The 17,846-nt window shown below is 36.2% G+C and overlaps 1 protein-coding gene across 6 annotated transcripts in view; it reads left to right on the top strand.

Moving 5' to 3' along the window:
* The window catches only part of GSK3B (glycogen synthase kinase 3 beta), a 201,724-nt gene that overhangs the window by 57,416 nt on the left and 126,462 nt on the right, over positions 1-17,846 (top strand). For all 6 annotated transcript variants that reach the window (XM_082394945.1, XM_082394944.1, XM_082394941.1 and 3 more), the window contains one exon: positions 7,560-7,753. In XM_082394945.1, coding sequence (XP_082251071.1) covers positions 7,560-7,753 — 194 coding nt within the window. The remainder of the gene's footprint in view (positions 1-7,559; positions 7,754-17,846) is intronic.

Here is a 17,846-nt window from a genome sequence, read left to right as displayed (position 1 = left end):
GCCTGTGTGCCACAACTACTGAGCCTGCGCTCTAGAGCGCGCATGCTGCAACTACTGAAGCCTGTGCGCCTAGAGCCCGTGCTCTGCGATAAGAGAAGCCACAATGAGAAGCCCGTGCACCACAACGAAGAGTAGCCCCCGCTTGCTGCAACTAGAGAAAGCCTGCGTGCAGCAATGAAGACCCAAACGAAGCCAGAAATAAATAACTAAATAAATAAAAATTTAAAAAATGTGTGAGGATGCTTAAAATGTGTGGTACTATTGGCTGAGTTATTTTTATGGATTTATTTTTTAATAGAAATAAATGGCTTGGTTTGCTTCCATTTTTATAGGCATTGGAAAGTGTATTAAACTTGGGAATTGGACGACCTGGGCAATTTTGCTTATCTTTTGAGCTTCAGTTCTACAGTTCATTATTGGTTCTACCTCCCTCATAGGACTGTTGCCTGGATAAAGTGAGGTTATGGGTCTAAACATGTTCATAAACTGTCAAGTGCTCCACAGATATGTTATTGGTGAAGATGATGTGTGGTGATCAGGGTTGGTCCCAGGGAAAATTGTCAAACCACTGAATTTGTCTTTGCATTTTCTTCTCAGTCTACTGAGTGACCCAGTCCTTTTGAGAGATTACAGAGTCTTGTATCATTTTAGAGGAGGAATTAGAGGTACTTGTTTTAGTGACTTTAAGAATTTTAGCAGATTTCAAAGTTTAGTGGAATCCTGTAGGAAGCTGTTCACTTATAAATGAGCAAATATTTTACAGCTGGCTGCGTGCATAGGCATAAAATGGGTTACAGCAAGAAACGTGTGATAAACTTAATTGTTGCCCTCATGGATTGGATATTAGTTGTTAAATTGTAATTGATAAAGCACATGGGACCAACCTAGAGTAACCAAGTCTTCTGGGAGAAAACAGATCCTGCCCTTCCCCTCTCTCCTTTACTGCTGTTTGAAATATAGCATAAAATTTTAGGTTAATAACTTCTTTAAAATGCATATAAAAACGCTTGTAAATTTGTATGCTGTGCTATTGGAAAAGCAGTTTGGATTTAGGGGTGGAGATAACTTTGGTGCGTAGTTCAGGAGAAAGCAAGACTGAGTCAGGGTTTTGGGTTGTCAGAAGGTAATATTGAGCATCGAGGGGATGTGTGTCAGGCCAAGAACAGATGTAATCTATTAAAAAGAAATTATAGAGTGCTGATTTTAATATTACGCTCACTAAAGACTACAATAAAATATATCAGCTTTGTGAGAGCTATTTTTTGGCTTTCTTCTGGATTCACGGCTGTTCAATATTGAGGTTGCCAGAAGTGTGATCACTGATCAGTGAGTCACTGTGTTTTTTAAAGTAATTATTTGTTTCTTTAGTCTAAGTGTTTACCATTTACTCTTCCCACCCATGTATGGTATACTGTTTCTTTGGTAATATGGTAAACTTCCTCATTAAGAAAGATTTTAATGTATTTGTCTACTTTCTCCCTGCCCCAAATTGGGCAGTTTTTGTAAATCAAGCAGATAAGCATGTTTAAGACTTAAAGATTCTAATGTTAGTTCCTAAAAGCCAAAGCTCTTTAGACACATGCTGCAAGCCTTTTAGACTTCCATGGGAAATAAACCTGTTTCTAAAATATTGATACATCTTGATATTGTTTCAAGTGAAGGCTTAAGACCAAGTAAAATATTTATTAATTTTGGGTTTGGTTTGATTTTATTCCAGTTCACTTGAGTTAGAAAAAAGGAAAAAATGTGCTTGATTCCAGTTCATGGTTCATGAGTAAAATAATATTTAAATTCAGGCTGTTGAAAATTAGCATGGTTCATTCTGATTTTGGTTTAAAGTAAAATTTGGGTTTTAAGAGAAGATTTAAAAATTGAGTAAATTAAAATTAGTTCAAAAGGAGTATAGATAACTTGAAGGAAGAGTTTTCCATCAGAATCTTCTGTAAAATATTTTAAATTTTCAGTTTTGCTGAAAATAGAAAGTTGATTTTAGGACCTTGACCCCTGTGTGTTATTTTCTTGGCATAAGTCTTAAGCAAAGTAGTGTAGTAGGGTACAGGTTTTAGAGTAAATGGATAGGTCTGAATCCTGTGGGTACACTTTATTGAAGGGGTTACTTTGGGCAAATTACCAATGAACCTTTCAAACATCCTAGTTTCTCCCATTTGTTAAATGATTATCCGAGTACATCACAAAGTTGTACGAATTAAATGGTATTATGGTTCTTTCTCACAATATGGTAGCTAGGGGCTTCCCTGGTGGCGCAGTGGTTAAGAATCCGCCTGCCAATGCAGGGGACACATGTTTGAGCCCTGGTCCGGGAAGATCCCACGTGCCGCGGAGCAACTAAGCCCGTGCGCCACAACTACTGAACCTGCACTCTAGAGCCCACGAGCCACAACTACTGAAATCTGCACGCCTAGAGCCCGTGCTCTGCAACAAGAGAAGCCACCGCAATGAGAAGCCCGCGGCACCATGACGAAGAGTAGCCCCCACTCGCCGCAACTAGAGAAAGCTGCGCTCAGCAACAAAGACCCAACTCAGCCAAAAAAAAAAAAAAAAGAATGGTAGCTAGAACTGCATTAAGAATCATTGGGGCGGGGGGGCTTATTAAAAATTGTTTCCTGAGCCCTACTGCAGATTTACTGAGTCTTTCTAGTGGTGAAATTCTAGAATCTTCATTTTTAGTAAACTCTCCCAGGTGACTCTTAAGTCCACTGTGAGTGGTGCTTGCAAACTGTAGAATAGTGCTCAAGGAATATACTTACGTATGTATTGATGTAAATTGAGCTTCAGAGCTCAGAGATGTCCCCTGCCCAGTTCTTACCCATTGTTGCATATTGATGCTCCGAAGAAACCAAAATTATTTGGAAAAGGGTTATGAACAGAGTAATTCTACCTGTAAAATGATACACATGTGGCAAATTGTGTTATTTGTTTTGGCTGCTCTTGTTGTTGCCATGTTTTCAGTAAACCCCCCATTCTGTTTTGCTATTTGTAAGGCTTCTATATACCTTATCCCTAGGGATTTGTATCTGATCAATGGCAAGTGTAAGAAGTAAAAACACTGCTATTTAGCAGGAAGTAGTCAGTTCCCAAATCCTAATAATTCTGCTTGAGTGATTTTTATATAAATTCAAGAGCAGACATTTGCTGAGCCACCTGCATTGTGCTGAACCCTCTGCTAATAAGTACTAGGGAAATAAATCTAAATGATTTAGGTCATGTCTGGCTTTCCTAAGAGCTCATAGTCAAGTGGGGGGCTCGGACTCTTAATAATTATAGAACATTGTGATGAGCACTGTAGTAGGGCATGTACCTGGTGGTAAAATAGCATAGCAGAAGAATTTTTTTTTCCAATTCCCACTACCAATAATTCTTCAGAGAAACTATAATTTATTGAGCACTCACTATATGGCATGTACTTAAAAAACAAAACAAAACAAAACTGCTTAACCTGTGTTATTTATTCATTACAACAACCCTATGAAGTGGCAGCTATTTACATTTTATAGATACTAAGTGGTAGAATATGTGATTCAAACCTTGGTCTGACTTCAGAGCCCATATTAACACCATTATGCCTCTCTCTAAGGACAAAAACTTGACTGATTTTTTTTTTCTTAAGATTAATTTTATGGTTCTTCAGAATTGATGCTTGTTAATCCCATTGGCATGGTATCTGCCTGTGATTGAAAATGTGGTATTATTGCACTATCAAGGACTTGGGGGTCTTTTCTGGCTCATCTTTATCCTCTATCACCCTATGTTTTCCTTTCATTTCTAGAAGCGATATACAGGAAAACATCTCCAAAAGCCAGCTCATGTATAACATCTGTCCATTTTGTTTTCCCTGCCTCTCTTTGTTTACTCTTCCTATCCCCAAAGGAAATTTAGTAATTTTTTGTTTTTTGTTTCCAGTTCTTTAGATAGAATCATGTGGAGATGAATCATGTCTAAGGGGAAAGGCCCCGCTAGAAAGATATTTATCACAAGTTTACATAGAAATTGTCCTAAAATTTTTTATCGTGCTGTTGACATTAGGGTTGATTTGACTGATTCAGCTGCTTAGTTTGCATTCCCTTTCTTTCTTCATAGTTTTGCTCCAAGGTATGAGAGCAGTTGCACTCTCGCTAGAGCTTCCACATCATAGAGTAGAGGCCCTGTTTCTTGACAATAATAAGTTTATTTTAGAATTTGTCTAACTCTGATTTTCTGTGGACCTCAGTTCCTTGTTTCTTATTTCTTTTGCTTATTAATTTTTATGTTGTTTTCATGTTTCTAAGCTGTTGTGTTTATTTGGGGGAGGACATCTTGCTTTAATAGAAGTTCCTTAGCCATATACTTAGGATAAAGAGTTGTTTGAACTTTAATTTAAAAACCAGAAAATTTGACAGTGGTCAGTGTTTCCCCTTCAGACTATCTTAATCATGCCTGAAAATAAGGTTTTTTGGTTCTTTTAAGTAATTTATATAATAATATTTTTCAGTAGACTTTGTTATATTGTTGTTGAACATCCATAGAAATAGGTATCTGTTATATCTCTTCATGAGAAACAGTAGTCAGAGCTAGTTTCCTTACTAATCCTATTGTTAGGTTAAAAAGCTTCATAAAAATACCTTGTATCTTCCTTGTATCATACCGCGTGTGCTGGTTTCTCTGGGCTTTGTAGACTTTTAATTTTCTGTTATTTCTACGCGGGAGACATTCTTCTGGAGGTAAAGGAAGATTTAATATAGATAGTCGTTGCTGACTTTGTTCAGTTTATTTAGTAGTATGACTTATTAACATCTCTAAAAACCTCCTAGTTAAAAAGGGTCACAGTTGCTTTTTATCAGCTCTGAATCATTAAGAAATACTAAAATTAGAATGTCAGTGTCAGATACCTCCTAAATATTTACATATGCCCGAAGTGGCCTTTTGGGTTTTGGATGGATCGATTGTTGTGAGGAGTGACTTCAGAAGACAAAAAAATGTAACCACAAGGTGTTGCTGTGTATGAGAGACTGAGAACAAGGCTGCACGTATCATTTTGGGATACATCTAAGGGGCTTTTGTAAAATTGTATTCTATATTTAACAGCCTTCAATTGAAAGTGGTTGTTCTGTTGCATACCACCTTTCCATTGCTTTATGAGGAGGCTTTTGTGGTTTATATATTTAAGATTTATCCACTGTGCTAAAGAATAGGGGATTTAATTCTATGTTCTAATCAGAATAGGAAATTCATACCACCTGAGTGAATTTTAATTGTAATAGCGGATCCCAGGAGTTCTCTGGCCAGAAGAGAGTGCCTGAAACTGAGCTGTTCCCACTGCTTTGCTGTTGTTGCTCCTGAGAGACAGTGGCATTTTTTAGGGACCAATTTTACTGTAGTTGGTGTGAAACTCATGATACCATGCATTCTGGGAAATTCAGTATTGGGCAAAGTGGTGACTTTTTTATTTTTAATGAGGCATGTCTGTTATGAATTCTAGCATTTCATGAGGATTTTGGTTTCTTGGTAGCAGTGTTTAAAATGCTGCTTTGTTGTTAAGATCCAAAGTTACGCAGTTTCTAGTAGCAAAAGTTAAATTGTTTGAACATCACAGAATCAATTGTTTCCCATTTTTGTTTTCCATATGCTTTTGCTTTGGGATAACTTTCAAACTCTAATGTTGCCAAAGTATCTTTGGAAAAAGCTCTTTAGCTATTAATAAATGAATAATTGAGGACTGAAAACTGCAAAAGATTATTCATGTGTTCTCTTACTGTTATTCTGGAGCTGACCTTTTTTACATTATATTTTCAGAAACATCTGCTTCTTGGTGGGGGGGGTGTGGGTAATGGTATATGAAGTTGGTCTTTCAGCTGTAGTAGGAAGGTTGTAAAATATGGCAGAGGCAGCCTGATGTGAGCAAAGAGTTCTGTTACTTAAAGCTTTATGATATTGGACAAGTTAATCTCTCTTACTTTCCTTATTTGCATAGTAAACATGGCCCTCCATTTAAGTGTTAGAGTAGATGAAACAATCGGAAAGTTCTTTTGTACAGTGAAATTTTATACAGCTGTTATTTTATTGCTGAGTCAGCAAATTGCAGTGCCAAATGGTGACATGCTTTTCCTTGGCACACTAGCTGCTGACTGTCCCATGCATTACTAATGCTCATACCAAGTCACCCCCGGTGTTACCTTGCCATTCTTTACAGCTCTGCTATTTCAGATCTCTGATGGAGCAGTCTGAAGAGCTTGGTGATTTCTGAATAAAAATTCCAAGATGCTTAGGCAGAAAGAGCCATTGTTCCTTGTATACCCAGGATTTCCTACTAGTGGGAGAGTATAGTCTGTAAGAGTTCTCAGCAGTTTCTCTAACTGCTCGAAAGAGAACAGAGTAAACCTTTTAATTTTTACTGAGATAGCAGGAGTTTTTATTGTTGTTGTTTGGTTTGGTATCTAGGGTTAAATATTACATTATTTTTCTTCTGTGAGGTTAGTATGAATTCAGTGAGCATCTTAAAAATAAAATTGCTATAATGGAAGAGTCAGAGAGAGAAGAAAAAGAAGTGAAGTTTAGTCAGTGAGCCTAAGGACTTACATTGTACTGAGAATTGGTTTTAGATTTGTTAGGAAAGAGAGAAGAAGCACAACGTCATAATTGCTACTTCACAACGATTGTAGTCCCTAGAATCTTTGTGTATTCTGAAATCACTAAAAGAACAATTTAAAGCTTCTTAAAATTAAGTGCTAGGTAGTATAGAATGGTTTAGAATAGTTTAAGAATTCCGAGATATGAACTGTGCTTAGTCAAGAAGGAGGTGGCTCTTGAGCTTGAATTGAAGAGTCTTTGGATTGTTACTGGCGGGGAGGGAAGGCAGAAGAGGTAAGGAGACGGTCATGAGTGGGCAGAGACCCCAGAGCTGGAGAGCTAGTTATGAATGAGGCTCAGTTCAGAATGGGTTTGATTTTTCTTTTAAGTTTTGCATCTCTTACCCCCAAATTTAACATTCCCCTATGTCTTTTACCCATCAGACCTTTCTTGGAAAGGCATCATTATTTTCTTAAGAAGAAATAAGACACAGAGAAGCAAAAACTCAAAGCCTTACCTTCCTAAAGGGAGAGTGGTCTGAATAGAGTTAGCATATTTAGACTTTTTCAATTGCACTTATCTTATTTTCAAGTAAAATAAGAAAGCCCTGAGGAAAGAATTAGGGCCTTTAGAGTTGGACAGATAAGGATTCTTTGGTGGGTCCATCATTCGCCTTTTGACTGGACAAATGTAACATTCTTCTCATTATGTTTAATATAGAAACAGTTTTGTCTACTTCATGGGGTTGTTTTCATTAAATGAAGTCATATATATAAACTAAGCATGGTGTCTGGTCTATGGAATGACTGAATAAATGGTGGTTAAAATAATTACTTATAATTGAAACAAATAGTTGAAGTAATACTATGTGATAAACTAAGATGAGCATTTAAAAATAATTTGTAGTAAAGAATATAGTTTACTTGGTATACTTTGGCAATTTTCTCTGTTGAATTCTTTACAGTTCTCATTTTTCTATCCCTTATTTCTTTTAGGAGACAAGGATGGCAGCAAGGTGACCACAGTGGTGGCAACTCCTGGACAGGGTCCAGACAGGCCACAAGAAGTCAGCTATACAGACACTAAAGTGATTGGGAATGGGTCATTTGGTGTGGTATATCAAGCCAAACTTTGTGATTCAGGAGAACTGGTTGCCATCAAGAAAGTATTGCAGGACAAGAGATTTAAGGTAAGACCTTCAGTATTTCATGTATTTTGTTGCTGTCAGTGCATGTAAATATTTTTTCAATTGTTTCTCTTTGCTTTAAATTTCATTTATTGAACAAATTTTTTTTCAGCTCAACTACTGTAGTGACTTTATTTCACATTGTGTATTATGTAGAGATAAAATTTACTGAAGATTGCAATATTTTTTTTGAACTGCTGTGAGTGATATATGTATTTAAAATGCTGTGAAATGTAGATTAAAATTTCTTAATTTCTATTTTAAAATGTGACCTTTCTCTGCCTTGGTTGTCACTGGTGTAGGAGACCAGAGAAACATTACCTGTAGCATATGATCATTTGATACAGTTGACTATGCTTCCTCTCTTGAAAAATTTCCTTTGAGTCTGTGACACAACACTATCATTTTTTTCCCCCATAACTGACCTTTCTTTGCTATCTTCTTATGTCTCCCTTTCATCTGCCCCTAGAAAGCAGTACTCCCCACAGTTCAGTTTATTTTTATTTCTTACACCGTCTCTTTAGGGTGTCCTGTACATAGATGGTCAGAGTCATCTGTACGTTATGGTATAGTGGAGAACAAGTGAGACCTGTGCTCTAATCAAGGCTCTGCCATTAACAAGCCATGCAACTCTGTTCCCTTCCCTACTCTTCCCACCTCTGCAACATTTTACTGAGAGTCTCCTGTGTACTAGGAACTGTGCTAAACATTAAGGGATTAAAAAAAAAAAAAAGAGGTGATCACTGCTCTGAAATAGCACACAGCCTAGTGTCTGTATGCTCCAGAATGTCTTGAACTTTCTAAAGAGATTTTTTAAAAAAAATTCTAAAGTTTTTGTCTTCAGTTCTCTCTCTCCCAAGCACTAGTCCCATGTTGCCCAGTGCCCACTGGATCTTGATATCTGAAGGTACCGTTATTTCAAATTGGCAAGGTTTCTTATCTGACTCTGACTTAAACTTTCAATCTTAAAGGAAATACTTTCTATTGGTTCCCATTCGTTGTGGCTCTTTCCTTCTAATGGTTTTCTCATTTACCTGTCATTCAGGCTCTTTTATTCTCTCATATCTCATATCCAGTGATTACCAAATTTGGTTGATTTTTTTTTTTTTTTTTTTTTTTTTCCCCTCACTGCCTTGTTGAGCTATACCTTCTTTCCTTTTCTCATCACTGCTATTCTAGCCAGACCTTTGTCATTATTTGGCTTAACCACTAGTAAGACTCTTGCCTCTGATCTTCTCACTTCCAGTCCTTCTGCATACCAACATTAGAATAATCCCACAGTTCAGTTTGGTCATGTTGTTTCTCCTACACACAAATCTTCTTTGGGTTCCTCATAGCCTAGAAAATAAAGACTGCCCAGTTTTAATTGTACATTTGGGAGCTTCCATAGTCTTGCCTTATCTCCAGATATTCAGCTTTTACAAACCTTATGTATCACTATCTTTGAGATATATTGGTTTTTATGTCCTCTCTGCTTTTATCAGTTTCCTTTCTGTCACTCGCATTCTCCTGCTGTCTAAACCCTGTGCATATATAAAGATCCATGTCAGATTCTTCCCTTATGAAATTTCCCAGATGATTCCAGCCAGCCCTATGGATCTTGCTAGTCTAGATTCCTTGAACACTTATTGTTCATAAACTAGGATATTCCAAATTTTTTCATGACAAGGACTCCATTTTTATTATGTGTGCCTCCAGGATATCCACGCACTTAATGTGTTTTTGAATTAATAGTTGCTGATAGCAAATACTTATCAAATCCTTAAAATATGCCAGGTGATCTAAGGCTTTTACATGAGTAGCTTTATAGGAGCTTTACCGTTAGTACTGTGGTATTGGTACTGTTATTATTCAGATAAGGAAAACTACACACAAAGAGATTATAAATTAACTTCTCCAGGGTCATACAGTTAGCAAGTGGATAGATGGGCAGGTATTTGAATCCAAGCAGTCTGACTCCAGAGTGCTTTATTACATTTTATCATTACTGTATCAAACCAGTATATTCTGTTCAGAAGATACTTCGGTTAGTTCTTCTTTTTCTTGCTTTTAAAAACAATTTAAATTTTTCCCTTTATCATAGTTAAGTTATTCAACTGAAATACAGTTTGGTTCATCTGTTTTTGTATGTATCCCTTTGTAGAACTTTATCCCCATTCTTTTTGACTTTTAAAAAAAAATTTATATTTTCAGTCTGTGAAACACTAATGTGGTTCTAAAAGTCAGAGATACACAAATGTCATTCCCTCTGTCTTGTTTCCACTCACTCCCTCTAGATAGCCAATCTCATTATGTTCTGATTTATTTTTTGGGGTTTCTTTTGCACAAATGAGCTGTAAGTGTACAATCATCCCTTGGTATCCACAGTGGACTGGTTCCAGGGCCCCCAGTGAATACCAAAATCTGCAGATGCTCTAGTCCCGTATATAAAATGGTGTGGTATTTCCATATAACCTAAGCTCATCCTCCCATATACTTTAAATCATCTCTAGATTACTTATAATACCTTGTTGATGCTATGTGAATAGTTGTAAATACAATTTAAATACTATGTAAATAGTAGCTGATGTGGCAAATTGAAGTTTTGATTTTTGGAACTTTCCAGAGCTTTTCCCCTCTGAATATTTTTGATCCCAGCTTGGCTGAATTCCTAGTTGTGGAATCCATGAATGCAGAGGGTGACTGTAGTTCTCTTGGTTTCTTTCTTACACAAAGTGTAGTATTAGAGATACTCTTTTGTACTTTCCTTTTCTGTTAACTATAGTTCCTGAAAGTCATTGCTTATCAGTTCAGAGATTTTTCTCATCCTTTTTAGAGCTTCATAGTATTGCAGAGTTGATTCCAACCATTCTTCTATGTATGGATATTGAATTACTTTTCAATATTTTGTAATCTCCAAGGGGGCTGTTATGAAAAACTTTGTGCATAGGTATTTTTTATTAGATGTGTATCTTCACAATAAATTAAGAGAACTAGGGCTGCTAAATGAAAACATAAACATATATGTAGTTTTGTATGATATTGCTAAATTCTCCTGCATAAGAGCTTGTACAGATTTGCATTCTCTCTAGTAATATATGAATGCCTATTTACCCACAAGCTTTGACAACATGCATTGATTTACTTTTTCAGTTTTTGCCAGTCTGATAGGTGAGAAATGGTATCTCATTGTAGTTTTAATTTACAGTCTTATGAATGTAGTTTAACATCTTTCCATGTGTTTAATGTCCACTTTTATCATATCTGAATTTTAGTTGTGATTAGAAAGCCTCTTCCTTATAAAGTCTTACAGAAAGCCTTTTCCTCAGGTTAAAGAGAAATTCATCCATATTTTCTAGCAGTTGTAAGTTTTCACTTTTTTTTTTTTTTTTAATGATGGAGCTAGGTATTTTTTTTTTAATTAATTTATTTTATTTTATTTATTTTTGGCTGTGTTGGGTCTTCGTTTCTGTGCGAGGGCTTTCTCCAGTTGCGGCGAGCAGGGGCCACTCTTCATCGCGGTGCGTGGGCCTCTCACTTTCGCGGCCTCTCTAGTTGCGGAGCACAGGCTCCAGACGCGCAGGCTCAGTAGTTGTGGCTCACGGGCCTTGTTGCTCCGCGGCATGTGGGATCTTCCCAGACCAGGGCTCGAACCCGTGTCCCCTGCATTGGCAGGCAGATTCTCAACCACTGCGCCACCAGGGAAGCCCAGTTTTCACTTTTTACAGTTAGATCCCTGATCCATTTGAAGTTTGTTCCTGTGTGTGGAGTTTATTCCTATGTATGGTATGAGTTATTGATTTAATTTTATCCTTTCTAAATCATTAATCATTTGTCTCATTTATTAAAAAGTCTATGTTTGTTTCAGTGATTTGAGATGCTATTGTTATTATATGCTGAATTTCCATGCGTAATTTGGTCTATTTCTGGACTTTCCCTTCTGTTCTACTAGGTCATTTGCATATACCTAAGTCAGTACCACATTGTTTTAATTATAGACCTCTATAGTATATTTCAATGTCTGGTAGGGCTAATCTGCCCATGTAGCTTTTCTTTTTCATGTTTTCTAGCATTTTTGGATGTTTATTTTTCCCGATGAACTTTGGTAACAGTTTGACTAACTCCATGAAAAAGCTCGTTGATATTTTTAATTGGAATTTCATCAACTTTATAAACTAACGTAGGGAGTTAAATCACCTGTCCATGATGCGGAATTACCTTATCCAGGAATAAGAGATGCCTTTCCATTTGTTCAAGTTTACTTTTGTATCTTTTAGGAGTTTTACTTATATAGGCTTTGACATTTCTTATTAAGCTTATTCCTAAGTATTTTATTGCTTTTGTTGCTATTATATAATTTTGTTTTTCTTTTTATTTTTTTCTGCTAAGTGCTATAACGTGGCAGGCTGTGTGACACCAGCCTCAGTTCTTTCCAGTGTATCACCTTTTCTTTGTGAAACTTAAGTATTCTTTGTTCGCCTTGCTAATAAATGTTAACTGTTTCCAAAAGTATAAAATTTGGTGTATTGACCAATTCATTTCTCTTGATTATCATAAAATAGGCATTTTTCTGATAACTTAAAATTCTGTAGTTTCACATTTGTAATTTTTACGTAGCTGCTACCTAGGATTAAATAATCATGTATTTTGCATTAAATAATTACATATTTTCAGGAAAAGGTGGAATAGGATCTTCTTGCACAATTACATAAACCAACATGCTTAACCTGCTGGTGTCAGTGAGAGGCAGTTTGTTGTGGTGGAAAAACAAGAAGAGAAAGAATGGTCAGAGATAGAAAGAAAACAAGAGTAATTATCCCTGCACTGTAGTCATGAAAACTATATCTAAGATACTGAACCTTTTTTTTTTTTAAAGAATTTCTGGTGTAACAAGTTTCATTTCAGTACTGTTTTACTTACAATTTGAATACTTTTTTCCTTCTGGACCCATCATACTGTGGCAAATAACTAAAATTAAGCTACTTCAATTGGCCATTTTGAAAGTGCTTGTGATAGAAAATGCTATTGTGGTGTTAGGGGTAGAGTCCAGCTAGGTACCTAATGTAGGAGACCTTTGATATTAGAGCAGGGAGAAGATTAATCAATCCCAAAGGCTACAGATGGTTGTTGAGGCTGGCTTTTCCAATTTGAAAATCAGTAAGCTACATTTTAATTAATTAGTAATCTTAGCTTCATTAACTATTAATTTCAGTTCTCCTTTGAACTAAGTCATAGGTTTCAGGTGTCCTGCTTAGTTTCATTTGTTCTGTAGTTAGGATGTGGGGGTGAAGTGAAGTGTCACTGTTGTTCTGTTGTGAATAGAGAGTTTGAGCCCTACTTTTAATATATACCATTTTGGAGAGTGAGGAGAGAGAATGTCTGGGCTGAGTCCTTAGGGATATGATTATTTTCTGTATTTTCTGTAGTATTTTCTGGAGACAACAAAGGAGAAATAAGCCCTTGGTCCACTATTAGTTTTGTAAGTTTAAGCATATCCATTAACTTTATGAGCTTCAATTTCATCATGTGTACAATGGGAATGCTGTTACTACAGCAATGCCCCAGTCCAGTGTTTGGTGCATAAAAGAACTCAATAAGTATTGTGCTCCCTTTTTACTCCAACGTTGCGTGAATCAAATGAAACAATGTATTATGAGAACATTTACTAAATTTTAAAACTCCTTATAATTAAGTTCTATTGGTTTTAATTTTAGGCTTCTGAATTACTACAAACTGCTATTTACTTTGGATTTTTTTCAGTGCAAGGTTGAACCATCAGAGGAGTCCAGTGTCTCCTGGGAAAAGAGTTTCATTAAATGCTGAGTCATTGGCAGGGAACAGCTCATGAGAAGCTTGGCTTGGCCCCAAACAAGAGAATAGCTTTGAGAGCTCAGCAGCTGGGACCATTGGTCAATAATGTTTCCTGCAGTGGGATATCTGAGAGGCACATTTTCATAGTTGACATACCAAACTTCCTAAGGATATAGACTATATTATGCTACTTTCCCAAGTGCCTATGTAGGATGACTGGTAAAATGTTTTTTCAAATTGAATTGAATTTTCAGAGACTGTACAAAGGTTTATTGGTAAGGATTGTATTGATTTTGCTTTAAAATTATATATAGTTTTATTGCCTCCATTATTCCAGAGAGAAAAAAATGGAGGCATGATATTGTGGTCCTGAATGTCTTCTTTCTGCCTTTCGTGGCTTGAATGGCTTGAGAGAAAGAGAAATAAAACTTAATAGAAGGCGGCCAGAGCAATTAGGCAAGAAAAAGAAGTTAAAAGGCATCCAAATTGGAAAGGAAGAAATAAAACTGTCACTGTTTGCAGATGACATAATATTATGTATGGAAAATCCTAAAGACTCCATTAAAAAAAAAAAACTGTTAGAATAAACCAATTCAGTAAAGTTGCAGGATACAGATCAGTGCACACAAATCTCTTGCATTTCTGTATACTAATAACAAGCTATCAGAAAGAGAAATAAAGAAAACAATCTCATTAACAGTTGCACTGAAAAGAATAAAATACCTAGGAATATATTTGACCAAGGAAATGAAAGACCTGTATATTGAAAACTCTAAGACATTAATGAAAGAAATTGTTGAAGACACAAATAAATGGAAAGATACTATGTGCTCATGGATTGAATCAATATTGTTAAAATGTCCGTACTACCCAAAACAATCTACGGATTCACTGCAATCCCTATCAAAATTCCAATGTCATTTTTCAAAGAAATAGAACAAATAATCCTAAAATTTGTATAGAACCACAAAAACCTCAAATAGTCAAAGCATTCTTGAGAAAGAAGAACAAAGCTGGAGATATAATGCTTCATGATTTCAAACTATATTACACAGCTACAGCAATTAAAGCAATATGGTATTAGCATAAAAACAGACACATAGATCAGTGGGACAAAATAGAGAATCCAGGAATAAACCCACACATGGTCAATTAATTTACAGTGAAGGAGACAAGAATATACAGCAGGGAAAGGACAGCCTTTTCAATAAATGGTGTTGGGAAAACTGAAGAGCCACATGCAAAAGAATGAAACTTGACAACTGTCTTATACCATACACAAAAATTAACTCAAAATGGATTAAAGACCTGAATGTAAGACCTGAAACCGTAAAACTCCTAGAAGAAAACATAAATGGTAAACTCCTTGATGTAGGTCTTGGTGATGATTTTTTGAATCTGACACCAAAACCAGAGGCAACAAAAGCAAAAATAAACAAGTGGGACTACATCAAACTAAAAAGCGTCTGCACAGCAAAGGAAACCATCAACAAAATGAAAAGGCAGCCCACTGAATGGGATAAAATATTCTCAAATCATATGTCTGATAACAGGCTAGTGTAAAAAAAAAAAAACCCAACAATCCAATTTAAAAATGGGCACAGGACCTGAATAGACATTTTTCTGAAGAAGACATACTGATGACCGACAAGTACATGAAAAGATGCTCAACGTCACTAATCATCAGGGAAAGGCAAATCAAAACCACAATGAGATATCACCTCACACCTGTTAGAATGGCTATTATGAAAAAGACAAGAAATAACAAGTGTTGGCAAGGATGCGGGGAAAGGGAACGTTTGTGTGCTGTTTGTGGGAATGTGGATTGGTACAGGCACTATGGAAAACAGTATGGAGGTTCCTCAAAATATTAAAAATAGAACTACCATAGGATCCAGCAATTCTACTTTTGGATATTTATCTGAAGAAAATGAAAATACTAACTTGAAAAGATATATGTACCCCATGTTCATTGCAGCATTATTTACAATAGTCAGGATATGGAAACAACCTAAGTGTCCATCAGTGGATGAATGGATAAAGAAATTGTGGTGTGTGTGTGTGTGTGTGTGTGTGTGTGTGTGTGTGTGTTGTGTGGTGTGTGTATGATGGAACATTATTCAGCCATAAAGAGAAGGAAATCCTGACATTGTGACAACATGGATAGACCTTGAGGGCATTATGCTAAGTGAAATAAGTCAGACAGAAAAACACAAATGCCATATGCTCTCTCTTATGTATGAAATCTTAAAAAATGAACAGCAGCAATAACAAAAAACAAGCTTGTAGATATAGAGAACAGATTGGTGGTTGCCAGAGGCAGGAGGTGGGAGAAATAGGTGAAGGAGGTCAAAAGGTAAAAAGAAAAAAGAAAAAAAAACTTTAATATGAGGCATAGTACACTTCTGAGTTTTCTCACTTTTTTTCTTTTAATTTTATTATTCTTTAGTGTTTATGCCTTTTCAAATTCCTATATGTCTGTGGTAAGTTCCAAAGAAGTGTTTAGCATCCGGAGTTAGATCTGCTCTTTTGACTAGTTTCATTAAAGGCTTTGCAATTTTTGTGGATGGTCAGCTGCTTGATTCTTTTTTTATTAACAGTTTTATTGAGATATAATTCCTATACCATAAATTTCACCCTTTTAAAGTAAACACTCTTTCACCCTTTTAAAGTATATACATTGGTTTCAATATAGTCACAGAGTTGTGCAACTGTCACTACTAATTCTAGAATATTTTCATCACCTCAAAAAGGAACTCTTTTAATAATTCCCTATTCAATTCTTATTAATAGTCCCTCCCCATCCTCCTCTTCCCCTAGGCCCTGGCAATCACTAATCTACTTTCTATCTCTATGGATTTGCCCATTCTGGACATTTCATATAAATGGAATCATAACATATGACCTTTTTGTTTCTGTCTTCTTTCACTTGGAATAATGTATTCAAGGTTCATCCACATTGTACTGTCTCAGTACTTAAAGTACTTTTTGTGGATGAATAATATTCCATTTTATGGATATGCTGCATTTTGTTTATCCATTCATCAGTTGATGAACATCTGAGTTGTCTTCAGTTTTTGGCTATAATGAATGATGCTCCTCTGAACATTTGCATACAAGTTTTTGTGGGGACTTTTTTTTTTTTAACAGTTCTCTTGGGTATATACTTGGAAGTATGGTGGGTCATATGGTGACTCTGTGCTTAACATTATGAGGAAGTGCGAACTTGTTTTCCAAAGCCACTGTACCATTCTACAATCCACAAGCACTGGATAAACATTGCAGTTTCTCCACATCATTGCCAATACTTATTATTACCTGGTTTTTGAGATATCTGTCTTAGAGTAAACTGATACATCTTGTCTTGTTTTGAATTTCCTGGTGGCTAATGAGGTTGGGTATCTCTTCATCTTTTCTTTTATTGGCCATTAGTATGTGTTCTTTGGAGAAATGTCTGTTGAATTTCTTTTTTTTAAATTAATTAACTAATTAATTATTATTTTCGGCTGCGTTGGGTCTTTGTTGCTGCGTGTGGGCTTTCTCTAGTTGCGGCGATCGGAGGCTACTCTTCATTGCGGTGCGCGGGCTTCTCATTGCGGTGGCTTCTCTTGTTACAGAGCACGGGCTCTAGGTGCACGGGCTTCAGTGGTTGTGGCTCTTGGGCTCTAGAGAGCAGGCTCAGTAGTTGTGGTGCACGGGCTTAGTTGCTTCCTGGCATGTGGGATCTTCCCGGACCAGGGCTCGAACCTGTGTCCCCTGCATTGGCAGGCAGATTCTTAATCACTGTGACACCAGGGAAGTCCCTGTCTGTTGAATTTCTTTACCCATTAGAATTTTTTTTTAATTTGAAATTTTCTCTTTTTAACAGATAACTATTTTTTGAGCAGTTTTAGTTTTACAGAAAAATGAATGGGAAGTACAGTGTTCCTGTATACACTCAGTTCCCCCGTTTTCAACCTTTAGCATTAATGTAGATTTGTTACAATTGTAGCAATATTGATGTATTAGTAGTAATTAAAGTCCATAGTTTGCATTATGGTTCAGTATTTGTGTTGTATAGTCTGTGGACTTTGGCAAATGTATAATGACATGTTTCCATCATTACAGTGTCATGCAGAATAGTTTCACTGCCCTAAAAATTCCCTGAGCTCCACCTATTCATCCCTCCCTTCCTCACCTCAACCCTGACAACCATTGATTTTTTAAAAAACTGTTTCTGTAGTTTTGCCTCTTCTAGAATGTCATATACTTGGAATCAAACAGTACATACATAGCCTTTTCAGATTGACTTTTTTCACTTAGCAGT

This window comes from Balaenoptera borealis, assembly GCF_965194805.1.
Source record: "Balaenoptera borealis genome assembly, chromosome: 5".
Taxonomy (NCBI): domain Eukaryota; kingdom Metazoa; phylum Chordata; class Mammalia; order Artiodactyla; family Balaenopteridae; genus Balaenoptera; species Balaenoptera borealis.
Note: the sequence above shows the minus strand (reverse complement) of the source record. Positions and strands in the feature narration are given on the sequence as shown.